The sequence below is a fragment of the Colletes latitarsis genome, chromosome 1, assembly GCF_051014445.1.
Source record: "Colletes latitarsis isolate SP2378_abdomen chromosome 1, iyColLati1, whole genome shotgun sequence".
Lineage (NCBI taxonomy): Eukaryota > Metazoa > Arthropoda > Insecta > Hymenoptera > Colletidae > Colletes > Colletes latitarsis.
The window spans coordinates 56,535,422-56,552,760 of record NC_135134.1 but is presented as its reverse complement, the minus strand read 5'-3'; the positions used below and the strand labels follow the sequence as shown (position 1 = coordinate 56,552,760).

Genomic DNA, 17,339 nt, shown 5'->3' with positions numbered 1-17,339 from the left:
TTCTGAACGTCGTTACCAGGTAACTGCTCATTGCTAACTATTCTCTGGTTAATTCTCCCTCGGAAGAGTGACACTTGGACTGCCCCCCGCCTTTTACAGTGCGAAACGGTTAAACTCTGCGACCCTCCTTTAAATTCCTCCTTCTTTTTTCCTTCCTTTTAAATTCCACCTCCGCACAGATTCTCTGAATTGTAATAAAAATTCAACCAATCGGTATATACTGTATACGAACATTTTTACTCGCTGTACGAGGTTCCGGTTATGCGAAGTTGTTCTCTTTCATTTTTGGTGAAAGAAATCGTGCTACGGCGAATGGCCGCCATCGTCGTCTCTGCGATGCATTCAGTCGGCTGAATAATCCCGATCGTTATCAAGGTCGTTGTATTTATCCGAGAACAGTTACGCGAGATTCGGACATCGACGCACGGCGCGACAGTAATCGATTGCGTGGCTCGTACACCGTGTTACGATCGTCTGCCTAAATGTCCCTTTTCCCTCGTACCTTAAATCGGTTGGTTTGCTTGCCAAATCATTTTTTAGGACCGAAAGATATTTGTTCTCTCTGTTTTTTGCATTTTTTGATACAATTTTTTCAACTCGATTTGCCTGGCGCGTCCGACCATTGCTTACTATTTCTACTTACGGCCGATATCAAGCTCGTACTCCACTGCACGCACAAGGGAGAACAAAATTACACGTACGAATGCATGAAAGTATTGTACGTAATGATATTATATGAAAACAGTGCTGAAAATTCAGGCTCGAGAAAATGAAAGAATTCGTGGGAATGCAGCGCATAATTTAATAAAAAATAAAATAAAATAAATGCGAATTCGGTTCGCGTAAACTCGAGGAACAAAAAGGAACCTTCTAATAGAAATTACCAGAAAAGAAGCGTGCCGCGCCGGTCTAAAACACTCTGTCGCCGCAATTCGCACTAATCCACCATTGGAACAATGTCGGCCCGTCCACTAACCAGAAACCGAATTGTTTCGTCAGACAATGCTAGCTACCCCATTCCGTGCAGTGTGTTCCATCAGTTCCCGACAGCGAAATGGAAACCAACCTTTGCACCTCGAGTATTACCGCTGCCCTGCACCGTCTCTCTCGACAGAACGTCCGTGCTTCGAACTGGTAATTAAACATCGTCAACGCGCCCAAGAGAAATGAGAAGGGCGAGGGGAGGTTCCGAGCGTTCACGCGAAATAACCTTCGATCGAACGGTGCTCATAACGAAGTGGGTAACGCACCAATGGCCACGGGGATATCGGCCATTTGCTAGCACACGGATAGACCCAATGAAACGCGACGCTACATGAATTATAAAATCTCCATTTAACCGGGGAAACGACGATGGTCGCTTTGATCGTGCGCCACGACGACACCAAAGACAAAAAGATCAATTATTCGAGAGACAGAGAGATAGAGACGAATAAATAGATAGACAAATATTGTCCTGGAATACTATCCCCGAAGTCCAATTTCGGGACCACTACTGACGTTTTAACGAAGCCGAGTCACGAATCGATCTCTTTCGTTTTCAACTAACAAGGAAAATGCACGGGTGCGGAAATCGCTTTTCGAGCGGTACTATTTCAAAACCATTGCGTAGCACAAGCGTAGGCGTTATACAAAAAATTAAAAACATTGAAGAAATCAAAGCAAATGACACCACAAACGACGTGGTAAAATCGTGAATACGATCGTTGATATTTAACCCCTAACCCCGTAGCATTTAGAGATTATAAGAATCGTGACCAACTACTCGATCGTTATTTGCTGTCCGCGAGCCTGGCTCGTGATATTCTGGTTTGGGCCAAAATCTTCATCGCGAATCAGACTCTTTACAGTACGGGAAGGGGGTTAATGATAGCTTTCTCATTACAGTAAAAATAATATACTTGCTATTGGAGGAGGAATTACTACTGATCGCGTTCGTTGCTGCGTAAACATTATTTCCCTCCACTTTGGAAAATTAAGGTCTTACGAAAATATGTGTTTTCCAAAAAGTCTCCCCATTCCAACAGGAATTGCAAGTTCAATTCCCCGACTCGACGAGTTGAAAATACAGAAACGGAGGTAGCGTCAGTAAATTCCCGATTTATCAGCTCGACGAGCGCTTAACGCAACGGTGACGACGTTATCGTTGGCTATGGAATCATCCCTCCCTCCCTCCAGTCCAGTGGCTTTCCTCGGAATTTATACATTCGAAAAAGATGGAACATAGAATGGATGACCTAGTAAAATATGTTGTCTAAAATCTACGTTCCGCTTCCGGATAATTTTCGACTCGGTATCCGTGATCTTAGTCATTAATCGTGCGATTAGTCGCTGAAACTGCATTTTTACAGTTATACCGAAGGGAAATTTAGATAATTGTTCAATCACGATTCAGAAATACTTGTCCACCGTTAAGGGTTGGTTAACTATTTCATGGACGAGTTATTCTATGAAACATAAAGCGATCGAATATTAAATATTTGAAATATATGTAATAGCAAACCTCAGAATAATATGCGTTTACGGTTTAAAATTAACATTTGTCAGTATTAAAGAATAATGCTGGAATAGTTATAAAAATACAAAGCGGTAATTTAAATGTTCGTTCATGTCGCGATTTTCTGAAGCTTTGTTCCATTGTGCGCTGCACACCGTACGTACCACTGTATAGAGTGCTTTTCTGCACAAAATGTATGCATTATGCAAATTGTGCAAAATAACAGATACTTAAAACCGTCTAATGAAAAAAGAAATTTCTAGTTAGATACAATTTTTCCATTCGTATTGCATAAAAATATGTTAGTAATATTACTCTGTACGCCTTTTTCGCTTTAAATGACTTCGCGTCGGAATATTGTACCGAGAAACCGAAACTCGTTCCCCGTCCACGTTTTACATTCGTTCTGTCGTCGTCAATAAGTATCGACGTCATCAGCGAATAAAAGATATCGTTTGCGACATAATTGGTTCCGCGAGCACTGTACGAGCTAAGAAACACGGGAAACCCAAGTAACGATGCGATACTAATGTACATAAAAAATAAGTGCTGTACTGCACGGGCATGAAAACAAAAATAATAACACGATTTTCTGTTGCGCATAACAGTATTTTTCACACACTCGCGAATATCGTCGCGTTCGTTGGCGCGACAACGATGCGCATTTTTGTCGGGCAAGCGGGAAAAAGGATATTGTTTACACGACGCGGAAAACGTGACTGTTATCCAATACTTTTACTGCACAAATCTGCAACATTTTCGCATGGCGTGCGACGCGCTTTTGTGCCGAAATGGGAACGCCCCTGGGCTTTGTGCACCGTCGATTTTTCAAAAAGCAAATGAAAACACATCGAATGGCAAGCACTAATGCCTGATAATTCTCCGCGCGATGCCGAAACTATCCCCCGTGCTCGCCTACGCGGATAATGCCAGAGCTTCTGCTCTTAGCCCCTTCGTATATTACGTAATTTTATTTCCCGAAACGCATTAGCCTGGCCTGGAAAAGCGCATCTGATTGAAATCAAGCGCTACCGATCGCCTATTTAAATAGCACCGGCTGTTATAGACGATAATGTCACACAAAGAAAAAAAACCGGTATCGTTCAAAGTTATGTCGCCCAATTGTCTTGTGTATCCCGCGAATATTAAATAATGCTACATTTCCTCTATACTATTTTTGTATCGTTCAACTAAAATGGAACGTTTCAACGTTTCGTTATTATGCCCGTTCGAAGGAAAACGCGTGGAACTTTTTAAATTCCAAGTTTAATTTAACCGACGACCGAGTGGGAATTTAAGTTCTTGTTCCGCGGAAGATTAAACTTTTAATAGCAGTCGCTACTAGCAGGAAAACAGCTGCGGTTTTTTAAAAAGCTGGACCAGCTAACATAAGCGCGTAGTTCGATTCCGGAGGGTATTGTTCCCAGAAAAGTTTCGAATTTTCTTTATACAATCAATGCTGTTGTTTATACATATACAGAGGATGTAGAAAATATTTACACAACCTTGTTACCGTGCAGGTGATTTGGAACAGCGGCGTTCCAATCTACCTTTGCTATATAATTAAACAAACAAGAAGGTAATTCAATTATTTGATTTTTCCACCGTGCAATCTTCGTCAACAAACAACTTTAGATATTTTCATCCTCAATATACCGTACAGTTTAAAACGTACACTTCTTCCGATATGTTACTAGGACTCGAGTATCGTTCTAACAAAAATAATTGAACCGCAGAATGTAAATTTTCAATTTACGTTGTTAAAGTAAACTCCTCCGTTGTCAAAACTATATTCACTTCAGTTCATTGGTTATAAGAAGGCGAGGTAAATAAAGCGTCGAATGGTCTGCTTGAAATCTGAAACAGCAGTTCTGTTTGCGAAGCGAAAATGGATTCTGGATCCAATCGACAAAAACCGGCGACGATTTATGAGAAATTAATCTGACATTCGTGCACTCACTGCAAAGTGGAAACCAACCTGCTGTGTATCGAACTGGCGTAAAGTAAATAAACCGTAAAAATCCCAGCAGCGCAGCGCACAGAGTTAGTAACACTTTATGCGTTGTAGGCACACGTAACTCGACAAATGTTTCACGAGTAAATAGTCTGGCGGTAAAAAATTTTTCATCTCCCTCAATGGGTACATTTTTAATCACATTTATTCCAACAATATTTTATCGCATATTTGGACAGCAGTATGAACGTTGCAGGCGCGCAAAATTAAACATACTCCTCGTAACGAACGAAAACAATTGATAATGTCCATTTCCTTCCTTGGTACTGTAAAAATACGGAATATCAAATGACGATGCGCGAAATTAATTTACTAGAATTTCTCTCGAACGGTCTAATTATTGATTAAGTTAATTTAATCGTAACTAGTACGCAAAAAGAACAAATATATAATATATCGCAACAGAGATTGCGATGAGAGCTGAATCGATATGGAGAATAAGTAGGATAACCGAAGAGACACAAAAGAGGAACAGGACATCAAAGAACATAAGATTGAGTGAAAAATCAAAGAAAAACGACTAGGATCGATCGATAGGAAGAGTGATTTTCCAGTAGGATAACGCTACCCGCACGTGTCAATGAAAACCCGACAAAAACTATTGGACTCCGGCTAAATCAAATTTCTTACTTGATCCAATTACCACATAAGATTCATGGTTCGTCGCTGAAAATGATAATATAGAAATATACGGAGCTTGTTCACAGCAGCATATGGAACATTTTTATCGGCAGAATTTATTTGAAAAAAATTCAGAAATTCGTCCGTAATAAATCAGTCGCTGTCGGATACAGACGAATTTCTTTCGAAACCGTTCGTTAAGTGTCGGACACAATTCGCGGCGCAATTTATGCGTACGATGATTTGTATTATATACAACAGAGAGCTCATGGTTAAACGTTGGTCAGTTCTGCAGTTCTTCCGATGAATAATTCATACGCCTGAATAATTCATAAGTCGAACGCGTACTGAAGGGATGAACAATGAAACGGTCGAAAATGTGGTGTAAGATTTGACAAATTTATCGCTTTATGGTTTATTTACAAGCGCGTCGGTGTGCAGCACCCTCCTATAAGCGCAATCCACTTAAACGGCGAATCAATATTTTCTGGAACGCGATGTCGTGCACGAACGCACGCAGAAATAAATAAACGCCGAGGTATATGGTATTTTATTGTTATTACAGCGACACGTTGTGCACGCAGATGCTGCTGGACGATTCTGTCGGACTATTTTCAAATAGACGACAACGGAGATGAATAATTGATTCCCGTGCTTCGACGAATGTTGCCTGTAGGCTAAAGATATAATGTGCGTTTCGCACTCTCTCACCTTGTGGGATGAGCAAATTTTAACTATAATCGTAGAATTATCAATATTTCTGAATCTGATTCTAATAAAAACGTTTTGAAAGATTCTCTGAATAACCACCCTATAATAACACACACCATTGTGCGCTAATATTTTAATTGATGCGAATGAACAAGATCTCTTAACGAACTTTGAACTATCAACTCGATGCCAGTACACGCTACACGGCTTTCCCTCTAATATAGATCCCCCACCGTCGAGAGAAAACAAAAAAGAGACGGACTATTGTAATTACACCGTCCAACGCCTCGACGAAAACACACACGGACACACTCAGCGACGAGGATCGTGGAGTTGGTTCTTCCAGTCCTGCACTTTCGCTGCTCTGCGAGAATGTGAACGTTTTCCATCCCTTCGAAACACTCCGCCATCTCCAACCATACTATTCCTGATACTGATTGCGGTCTGCATGGGAGATTTGTATTTGCATTTAAAATTTCCACGCTGCAGCGCATCTGTCAAATGGCGCATATTGAAATCATCCGTGCGGTGGTTACTCCCTCTGCACCCACGCCTGACGCCATTACTTTCCACTTTGTTTCTCCGAAATTAACCCCGCACGCCATCCCAGCGAACAGTTGACCTCCTCCTCCGACGATCCTATTGGCCACGCCTACGTCACCTCGACGTTGCCATTGCGAATCCGTTGAATCGCTACTGAATATTTAGCCAGCAATTTTTAGATGGTCCAAAGTTAATTATAAATTTCAAACAATCGGCTCGAGACCTCTAGCGTCAATCAACGACCCATAAAAACCCAATAGTTGAACAACGTTCGTTCCTCTCGCGCGGAGTGTCTCCGATTTAAAAACGGATGAAGGAATTCCTCTCGTTCGTTCGATCGAAAACTGGTTCGTGACGCGGGGCTTATCGATCGCGAAATCAAACTATAATTTTGCCAGGCAAGAAAGAATTGATTCCACTGCGGCGCCTCTGCAACCCCCAGCCGAGGGCTGGAAAAACAACGCGAATCGTCCCTGGCAAATTTACCGTGGCTGTTTTATAGGCGCTATTTGCACCACGGGGGCGCGAGAGGATTACAGTGCGCGAACCTCGAGAAAAAAAGAAGGCCGGAGGGTGAGCGGGGAAGGACACGACCGGGAGAGAACGCTAGGGCGCACTCGCTGCTCGTCCCGCAATATCCTATAATCCAGTGTTTCTCAAACTTCACCCTCTCGAGGATCTCTTTCATAAAAGAAAACTTCCAGAAGACCTTCTCTCGGTAAAATTATTATACATTTAATTCTTTTACATCTATCGTATAGGACAATGTATTTATGTTTTTTAAATTTTCATTTCATTTAAATGGTTTCATAGTTTGTTAATCCAACAATTTGTCACGCTGTTTACTAAAGTAATACTTTTACGTTTGCTTAGAAAAGAAGTAAAGTTTCTTCTAGTTCCTAGATTTATTACATTAATTCTTGTCCGTCGAAGCGGTGACCACGACTTGAGAAACACTGCCGTAATCCACGCACCAGGAGTGGCAAGAACCGTATGCAGCGGAAACGATTGTCGTCCTGGGGATGAAAGTTTCGCTTCAACCCCGAAAAAACGAACTTATTGTGCTGTCTCAACGATTCGTACGCGCGTTAAAAAGTGTACGAGGTCGTGAATTTTTAATTCTAATTCGCGGGAATGAGACAACCGCCAGGAGATTTCGTTTATTTTGACTGATTTCCTTCGAGAAATGGGAACAAATCATTACTATCTGTGCAGAATTCGTGATTCATTCTTTGGTCGATGTTGCGCGACGATGTAACCGCAATTTGTAGAGTGACACATGCAAGATGGATCTAAATGTGTATCACGTACGGGGTCTATCCATCATGCGTCCACAAATCGTTTATTACTTGCTCGGCTACTATTTAATACAACGGACGAGTATCGCTATCGATCAAGATTTACACCGCGGGACCAGATTTTTCCATGTTTCTATATTTTCACGTGTCCTGTCTTTAAAAATGCAAAAATACCGATTACAAAATTTTATATCTCGGAAATGGTTTATTAGAGAAACGTGAAATTTCGTATGGTAATTTTTATGCAGGAGGCTTCGACGTTATTAAAAAATTACGTATATTCGATGAAAGTAGTAAGCATACCAAGTCGTTGGAGGATTAAACGTTGCATGACCGCGCGTTATTTGGTTACTCTACTAATCGTTCTCTCACCTGGTGATGAGTTGATGCACCCTTGGCCATTGACCCCGCGACTTCAGAATCCTGACCGTCCCCAACAGCGACGATCTGTGCGAGGGTGAGACTTCCATGGCTTTGAGATAGTATTTCAGGGAGGGTAGCCATTTGCCTGAAGAAACGAAGGACCATTTGGCGTGAGTAGAAAGCCGAGGGCGTGTTTGGCTACTTTAAACTACTTTAACCCGTATTTAGACGCGGGGACACGGAGGTTTATCCTTCTAAAGCAATGTAGTCGTTTTACCGTTGTCACTTACCGTTTTGGTACAACCAGGAAGCATATTCCGCGAGGTGGTCCGGACTTCGGGGTTGCAGTCGAACGACGTGTCTGAGAAGCACCCCCGCCGCTGGACCGTTTGCTAACCTCGCTAGGACTAAGTACGCGGGCGTGTACGCCGGGTCGAGGGACACGCATTTTTGTAACATTCGTATGCATTCCTCTGTCCTGTTTGTTTTCCTGAAACATCAAATTACAACGCAGGACATTAGTAACGTTTTCACCGGAAAATAAGGTTTCAGAAATACTACTTCCCACTACAAGTAGCTTTGCCTCGTAAACACGAGAGAGAAACTGATATTCGGACCATTTTCGAGTGGTTCGAAATTTACGTCCCAATATGTTTCAAACAATGCTTCGTTAACAATTACATACGCGCGCATTACCCTGGGTACGCAACAATGATAGTCCATTCCAATCGCATATGAGAATAATGCTCGCAAAATGGTGCACGATCATGATCAAGATACGAATACGCGCACTTGGTTTCCACGCAGGATACGCGGTCGTGTACCTTGCCTTGTTTCCTCTGCGTTTCATCCTACCGCGAAATGCATCTATCCGCACCGGTAATTCTGCACCAATGTCAATATAATATTCTTAAATTATTTCATAGAGTTCGCAGAATTTAACAAACGAATAAAACGATATCCATCGAAAGCACGGAATATTTTACGCGTGAAATTTAAAATAAACATTTTTACTAGTCAGCCAGAGTTCTTTGAATAATTATAAAATTTAAAATATTTGATTGTAATTATACTTTTAGGGAAAGGTCCTAGGAGAGATGAGATTTTCTGGATACGGATGAATGTTTCGAAACGAAATGGTTATGCAATCTTTCGTTCCCTTTTCCTCGGCGAAGGCAGTAAAAAAAAACTCGTTTCAAAGGATTTCAGAAAGTCCAATTTGAAGGACTTTCAACGCGTGTAACAGAAACGTCGTAGGAAAATTCTGTCGCGCACGGAAATGTTTTTCCTGCGCGTAACCCGCAACGAAGGAAAATTCTTTGGGGTAGCAAAAGGATGACGGCGGTGAGCGTATGTAAGCTTCCATCCTCCCATCAATTAAACTTTAATTTATCAAGCACAAGGCGTTAATTAAAGTTTAATTTTGAAGAACGCTGCCAGAATTACCTTGGCACGCTAAATTTATCGCGTAGCATGCATTTCGGTCTACTTCGATATGCCATTAAATAAAATAGAGCACGCGGGATTCGAGGTTCTTCCTGTAACTTTGTTTATTCTGCGCGAGGGCGAAACTCCATTAGACCCCAGGGCTATTCGGTCACGATAGAACGAAAATAATCCTTAACTTCAACCTTATTAAACACGCGTCAACGTGTTTTTGCATTCTTTGTAAATGGAACGGATGAATTATTCTATCACGGGAACAGAAATGCAACGCGTCAGAGAATACTGCGATAGCTTTCTTTTTCGGAAAATATTCCAAATGTTTTCTAAACATGCCTTATCGAATTGAAGTTTCAAAATGTATAATATTTCTTCTGTTTAAAATAGGCCCAGAAATTTAGTTCGAGCTTGAAATTAATTTTTTACTAACCTGTAAAGTTGACCAAGATTATAATGAGCGTTCACGTGTCCCGGCTGAGCGTTTATCGCCGCCAAAAAGTGTTGCTCCGCTTGATCGCCCACTGTCAGTGTACCGAGATTGTTATGGGCACTGGCATAAGCTGGCCATAACCTGTAATCAAAGTGATTAATGATTCGAGAAATCATGCTCGTTATCGTGTAATTAATCGCGAAGGTTATTCCGTTATTACACCTAGTTTGGTAATAATATGAAATTGATTTTGCAACTGGAAGAAGCAAAATACGAGTAGCAATCTCCATTTTGCAACAGATACATCCGTAGGTAAATTTTCTTTAATTTTTCTTTCACATTCTTAGCAGACTCTATTTAAGATCCGAAATATGTAAGTGCTGCGGAACGTCAAGCAAGGAACACCGGACAATGGAGACACAAAATATACGATCTCGCAAGCTTAGCGAGCTCGATACGAGCAACTCTAGTACCGAAGGGACTCGACACAGAGGGGTATTTAAATACGGAGGACTTGAAAGCAAGGACTTTCATACAACTTGTGGGAGACTATACAGACAACAGTATACTCGTGACAGTAGAGACAAACGTCTCTAGATTCGGGGAATTCGGTAACTGGCCAACTGTAATCAATGGAACGTCGTGTACACGATGTAGACATAATCGACAGTATTTGTTAAGTTGTTACGTAGAATCCATGATTGTGTCTGGCCTATGGGATTATTTTTTTTTTTTAAGATCCACGTGGAATGGTCGTTAAAGGTTGTTCCGAAGGATCTAGGCCTCTACGACAGAGGGTCCTAGAGGTACCTGAGATCTCGAGATCCATGAGTGTACTCTTGAGAATGCCTGAGATTCTCGATACCCCCTTAGATCTCTGTAGATTTCTGTACAATTGCCAGCACACTTCTGCCCATCTATCAAATCTCACGAGCTTTAAGTTGTTCGTGTTGGATTCCATAATTCTGACATACAGGGTGTTCGGTCACCCCTGGAAAAAATTTTAATGGAAGATTCCCGAGACTAAAATAAGACGAAAATCGAGAATATCAATTTCTTGATTGAGGCTTCGTTAAAAAGTTATTAACAAAATTAAATTAAAAAATTTCAAATCGTCTTAAAAAAATTATTTTTAGTTACAGGGGTCAATTACAGTCATTTTTGGTGAAGAAACATAGCCCCGAATTCCTACGCACTTTCGAGAAAAAAATTCATTACCGAAAATGCAACGTCTGACCATATATTGACATGTTTCACTGAAATGTCGTAACTTCTGAGCAGATTGGAGGATATTTATGATTCAAACTGCAAACGAATTACGTATTAATGGAGCTCTAGAGCCCCAGAAAAATGTATTATTTTAATTAAAATTTTTCCCAAGGATGGCCAAACACCCTGTACATAGACATCTACATAGGAGTCCAAACTTCTCCATGTTCTGGCCCATAGTTGTCCAATAGGCAATTTAATCAGGAACGAAACTTCAGTTTAATTTGAAATTAATACTTTATATTTCGTTCGATCATAATACATTGTGTCGTATGCAATGTATTCTCGCTAAAGAATTATTTCAAACAACTTTTGTATCGTAAAGTCAATGCACCTTTTCATCGCGTTACTCATAGCTTCACTGTTTCTAATTTCACAGAGAGCAAATGTTTAAATATTCAACAACTATTCCAGCGAATATAGCGATTGATGTAAAACTACGTGCTCCGCTGGTTTTGTTGTTTATAATCCTTTGTGAATATCAAGCGATATTGTAGAGTAACATCAGCGTTCTATTGTTTTTTTTTTGTGAACCGCATCATATTTAACGCAATACTTTTTATGCATTAGCTGTCTCGTTTAGTTTCGAAAAATTACAGTAAATTCGATTTTTTCAAATATTCGCGATATTGTTCCAGACAAAACAATAATTTTAACGTAGTTTGCGCAATTCGATAACCCGTCTCTCTTTCGTTGCATCCAAATACGCACTGTATTACAATTACAAAGCGAAAAAACTCATAAACGGTAGAAACGAGTAACTGGTCGAAAATGAGACCAGTTTAAATCACCGGCCTTAGAACCATCCAAGATTTAAACGATTTTTCCCTGCATACTGAAAACCGATACGAAATTTCTGCCCCGCGGTGTACGTCTAAATTGCTTCTAAGCATGAAATTCTCTACTTAATAAAATGTCACTGGCACCCTACCTTCTCTGCGGGGCACGCAGTCAACTACAGCGTCGAGCTTTAATACGAGAAAACAGAATTTACGGATTCGGAATACGTTGTTCCTCTCTAGAATAGAGTATTCTATGGCCTGAAAGCTTGCGATCGTAATCTACGGTGCAAATTATTTTGGCTTCATCAGTTGCGTGGTGGTTAAATTAAATGGGAATTCAGAGAACGAACCGTACAGCAGCTAAAATGGGGAGGGGTGGGGGGGGGGGGGGGGGAGTAATATCTAAACCAAAAGATGCACGACAATTTTAAATATTACCACGTAAATATTCTGACCTCCATTGTATTGCTCCAATTTATCGCTTACACCACGTACCGTGATTTTTTTATTCAGTCTTCCAACACTACTATTATTCCACTTAATTATTTCACACAGTTTATTTTCAAGTTACGAATACGTGAATTTAAAACGGTTTTAGACCACTTTTTAAGTAGATTTGGTTTGTTCTATATGCTTTGAAACGTTTTTAAAATAAAAAAACACGTAATAGCAGAAATCATGCTAATCGTAGTACAGACGATAAAGATACTTTTACTTTATATCTGTGTTAAATTTCCTGAAGATTGGCTCATCAGTATAGTAGCAGTTTTTAGGGTCGCTAACTCCGGGAAAGTAGTTTTGAGCAAAACGACTTTAAAATTAGACATCGTGACACGCGATGTTTCCGCCCGCGCAAGCAACTGTACCACCTTGATAAAGTTCGCTACTAAAACTTAGTAATTAGTTTAATTACACCGCGCCCTTTGCCAGACGGGATTAAGAATACAAAAAAATTAATTCAGGCATCTTTGATGTATTTCTTATGATTTCTCTTTAACATTTTCACAGACTTGCGAAATCCGCGAATTGAAAGTTAAACATAGTTAATCCAATCTTGCAAAGTGTACCGTATTCCAAATAACTACCTCGTAAGTTTCAATTTAATTTAAAGTCCACCAAATATAGTACTTGTTGAAACTTTCCCGATTAAATGAGCATTAAACAGCAGAATCATCAAATTTGTACATTATTCTTTACGCGCGTAGAAAATTGAGTTTCGACCGATTAATTATCGAAATAAATAAATAAATAAATGTGTACATAAGATCACCAAGCGCGTATATACGAGTCGCGTGACATCGGTAACAGCAAATTGACTCCGTCGAGACGCCGTCCAAATGGCGCGGTCTTATCGTGTAATATTCGACATTAAGGGGGCCATTGCGGTGGCAATACACCGGTCCTTCGTAACGCCGGAGAATATTAGAGACGGAGAGAGAAGGAGGAAAAATAGAGACAATCCTGGAGGTCGGATATCCAACGATAGTTGCTTCGTAACGGTGTTACTGGTCCGCTGGGGTTCCTTGCGAAAGCTCAATAAGGGACCGTCGAGATCGAAGAAAAATACGGAGATGGGATTCGCGCAAGAGTTACACAGCCAAATGAAAAAGGGGATAAAAGGGACAGAAAGAAATCCGACGTGAGTGGATGGCCAGCGTCGAAAAAGAAAAGTATAATCCGAACTGTATTCGATCGCGTCTGCGATGGCACATGTTGACGCTCACGCGACGATAGTACGGTATTAGCAACTCTCCCCTATAGAAACATAGAGAGTATAATTTCCTGTCTTCAACGAGCTGAAATTGAATAAAATTTCCTACGCCGCCTCAACAATCACGAACAATAAATATTGAAAGAGTTAAAACGTCAGTAGAATTTATAACGCGCGAATCAAACTGCGCGGTCACGAAACCCGTTAATATTATCGTTGAATTAATCTGAAACTACAGTTTCCACGATACCGTCGTAGGCGGATAAATGGTCAGATAACAGCGCCACTGATTATTACCCCTCTCACCGTTTTTTCCGTCGCTAGTGATATAAAAGAATCCCCGATGACCAGATATCGCGTTTTCTCGAGGAACGTCGATGAAACTGGCGGCGTTAAATCAGAGAATTCAACGTTTCTTCCGCGTCGCGCATTTGCAACGTTAGAGCGCGTCGATTCCCGGAGCGATGTAAGCGTTTCTTCTCGATTCAATTTTCTTAATCGCATAAGACGTTCGACGACACGCTTCCGGGCAAACAGAAACTCCGCCTGGCAATCGCACGACGCGAATACGAGAAAGGCTCGAAAACACGTTTCAGGACGCAATGCGTGAAGCACGAAACGAACTTTGCGCTTATTACATTACAGAGAGACCTACGAGGGCCCTGAAAGGAAAATGCTCTCGACGCAGTCACCTCTCTTGTCGTGCTTGTATCGTTCAAAAAGAGGATTTCTCAGAAATGCGTTGCTCTTCCGGAGAATAAAACGCAATCCCTGAGAATACTAAGAAAACGTGTGGATGAAACACCCGTCGAGGGAACCGATGGAAGTACGGTTGCGTCAGGAATTCAGATCTCGCGGTAAATTGTCCATCGAAATTTTTCTTCACCCGGAAATATCATTTAAACCTTCCTACTGCATTGTTATCTGCATACGTAGAACGAGTTTCGATGTTACAACCTAGATACTTGTTTACTTGTAAACATACGAACGAAAATTTCAAGTACAAGTTTTTTGGCTCTCTCGGGTGAGGATTGTAGTTCCAAAGATATTTTTAGGTCATTCGTTCTGTTTTAAATGGAACGATGTATCCTTTGAATTGCTTTTAAATTAAATCGTATCACTCGGACATAGTAAACTCTCAAGACACTTTTTAGAAAAAGTAGCAATGAATCAATAAAAATATTGGCTCGTGGAACGGCACGATACAATTGCCATAACCAATTTTTGCAATGAGTTTAAAATCGAAGGAAAAAAAAGCGAGACGAGTTCCTGAGAATCGTCGGAACGTAGAAAATCGGGACTGCTCGAAGGACTCTCTTAATAAGTTCAATTAGGAACAACTAACAATGTACCGTTCAAGTAAAAACTCCGAGTGAAATACTTTTCACATTTTTTTCCTTGCAGTAAATGGTATAACATTGCCATTCAAGTCGTACCTTTCTACTGAAAAGTTTCCTTTCACGGATCTTTTAAAGTAACATTTATGCATTTGTGTATAATTCTTAATTAACACTTAACTGTACAAGTTACAGTCCGTAACATTATTAAAGTTTTTTTCTTATTATTCTGTCAATATATGCAATGAATTTTAGGAAGAAACTCTTACTTTAACGAATTCTAAATTTCAAAGTACACAATTGAAATCATCTGTTTGATCTCTGGGTATATCTCGAAAACGGAAAATCCGATCGACAAAAACCAAAAACCATTTTAAAGAGGAAGCTTTGCCGCTGCTAACAATGGCTCGATAATTAATAAAACGGTAGTGGTTTCGGAACTGCACGCGTCTAAAGTTTTAGTACTTTCAATACGCGTAACTAAATTGTTTATTAAAATACAACAACCGGTTAGTAAATTATTTGAATAATTTCATTCGTAAGAAAATTATTAAATGTTTCTAGCGTTACCGACAATGATTATTTCATGAAATTTCGTTTGCTTTGATAGTCTGTTAGCCTTTATTTAACAAGAGTAACACTTTTTCAATTAAACCGGTTAAATGAGCTGTCGAAATTTGGATATACAGCCAACGAGAGCTAATCGGCTTTGCGGATGTGAACTGGGCACAAAATACGATCAATAGAAATCGAATAGTAGTTTTGTATTTCAATTTTTCGGAGTCGTTTCACGATTAAAAAAGGAATTGAAGTAAGGCAGAACATGAACACGTTTCAGCGAGGTAATTATTTACGATAAAACTCAATCCGTAAACGGTGAACGCAAATATACCGGTTTATTAACTTGAAACAGAAAGAAGACATTGCGTTCTACCCGTCGTGCAAGAAACCAGACACAGTTTGCCTTTGAACGAACGTTCATATCTCGAGATATGACGACCAGAAGGATCGAGAACTTCGACCTTCCCTCTGAAGTTCAGGCTGCTTACACTCGTCCGAAAATATCCCCGGGCTATCTCGCTACAAAGTTTTAATTAAAGCCGCTTTGTTGAGCGTTCCTCTATTAGACGCGCCGATAAAGGCCACGGACACGAAATCTTTCCGCGAGATACGATCATCCGCGGGCAATTTAAGAAATTGTGGCTATTAAAGCATGTCTCAAGATTTCTTTCGGTCATGCGATCGAACTTTTTCCCCTGCACGCTCGAGCACGCCGTTGTACGAAGTGCACCGTTAAAACGGAAGAAACACAAGTTCTGAAATGGATGAAACAAGTCGTTCGCTCTAGCTATCGCGGGAAAGTGAGATCTAACTCACAATGTGACTTTTTTAGGGGCAAGCGAACTCACGCTTGCATTGTTTTTCTCTCTGGCAGTGAATTATTGGCCAATCTGTTTGATATAGCGTGACGCGTGAAACTCAGAATGGCATGAATTGCGAACGAATGATAGAAGGCAGTGAAATTTATCGCACCGACCAAGGCGTCATAGTATCGTCAAAGTCAGGTGTTTGCTAACAGGTGATCGTTTCTTTCTTTTATTTCAATTAACTGTAATGCCTTATCTGAAACACGGTCATTCGGAACGAAATACGATACCGGATTCAGCTCCAGATGGAACCGCAGGGTTAAGATAATATATTCGGTACAACAAAATACGAGAATGGATCATACTGTTGGTTGGTAGAGCAATACTTTGGACGCAAGTTTAACTTTCTAACGAATTTCTTGCTCCGTTCGGTCGCGCACACCATTGTGCAAAGTTCGCTGCTGAACCGGAAGCACAAGTTCTGAAATGGATGAAACAAGCCCGTTCGTTCTAGTTACTAGTGAAAAGTGAGATCTAACTCGCGACGTGACTCTTTTAAGAACAAGCGAACTCGCGTTTACATTGCTTTTCTACGTGACAGTGAATTATTACTTACTCTGATATAGCGTGACGCGTGGAACGCGGAACGATACGATATTGCGAATTCAATGGTTCGTAGCGAAACAACTATTAATTAATCTCGCGCCTTTTTCTCTGCCCTTGGTGCCACAAGATGAAGTTCTCCTAGTTGCAATAAAAATAACGACGATGGAAGATGGTTCGATAGAAGGAAACGCACGAGAAAGGGAAAATGCATTGTCCACGGCTGTACACGCAGAAAGCAGAAATTCTTTTCCGATCGTTCGACTTAAGCTGAGCCGGACAAGTTCAGATCTCGGACGAGCGAACCCTAACCTACGTCGTTCGGAAAGTTCGTGCGCTGTGCTGGCATC

At 40.7% G+C, this 17,339-nt stretch overlaps 1 protein-coding gene across 3 annotated transcripts in view; it reads right to left on the bottom strand.

Annotated features, from left to right (window-relative positions):
- Positions 1 to 17,339, bottom strand: part of LOC143351961 (protein O-mannosyl-transferase TMTC1-like) — a 184,747-nt gene that overhangs the window by 8,691 nt on the left and 158,717 nt on the right. For all 3 annotated transcript variants that reach the window (XR_013081841.1, XR_013081842.1, XM_076784102.1), the window contains exons 11-13: positions 9,921 to 10,061; positions 8,338 to 8,537; positions 8,057 to 8,192 (exon numbers count right to left, since the gene is read on the bottom strand). Coding sequence is in view for 1 of the 3 variants with exons in the window: in XM_076784102.1 (XP_076640217.1) it covers positions 8,057 to 8,192; positions 8,338 to 8,537; positions 9,921 to 10,061 (477 nt within the window). In the remaining 2 variants the exon portion in view is untranslated. The remainder of the gene's footprint in view (positions 1 to 8,056; positions 8,193 to 8,337; positions 8,538 to 9,920; positions 10,062 to 17,339) is intronic.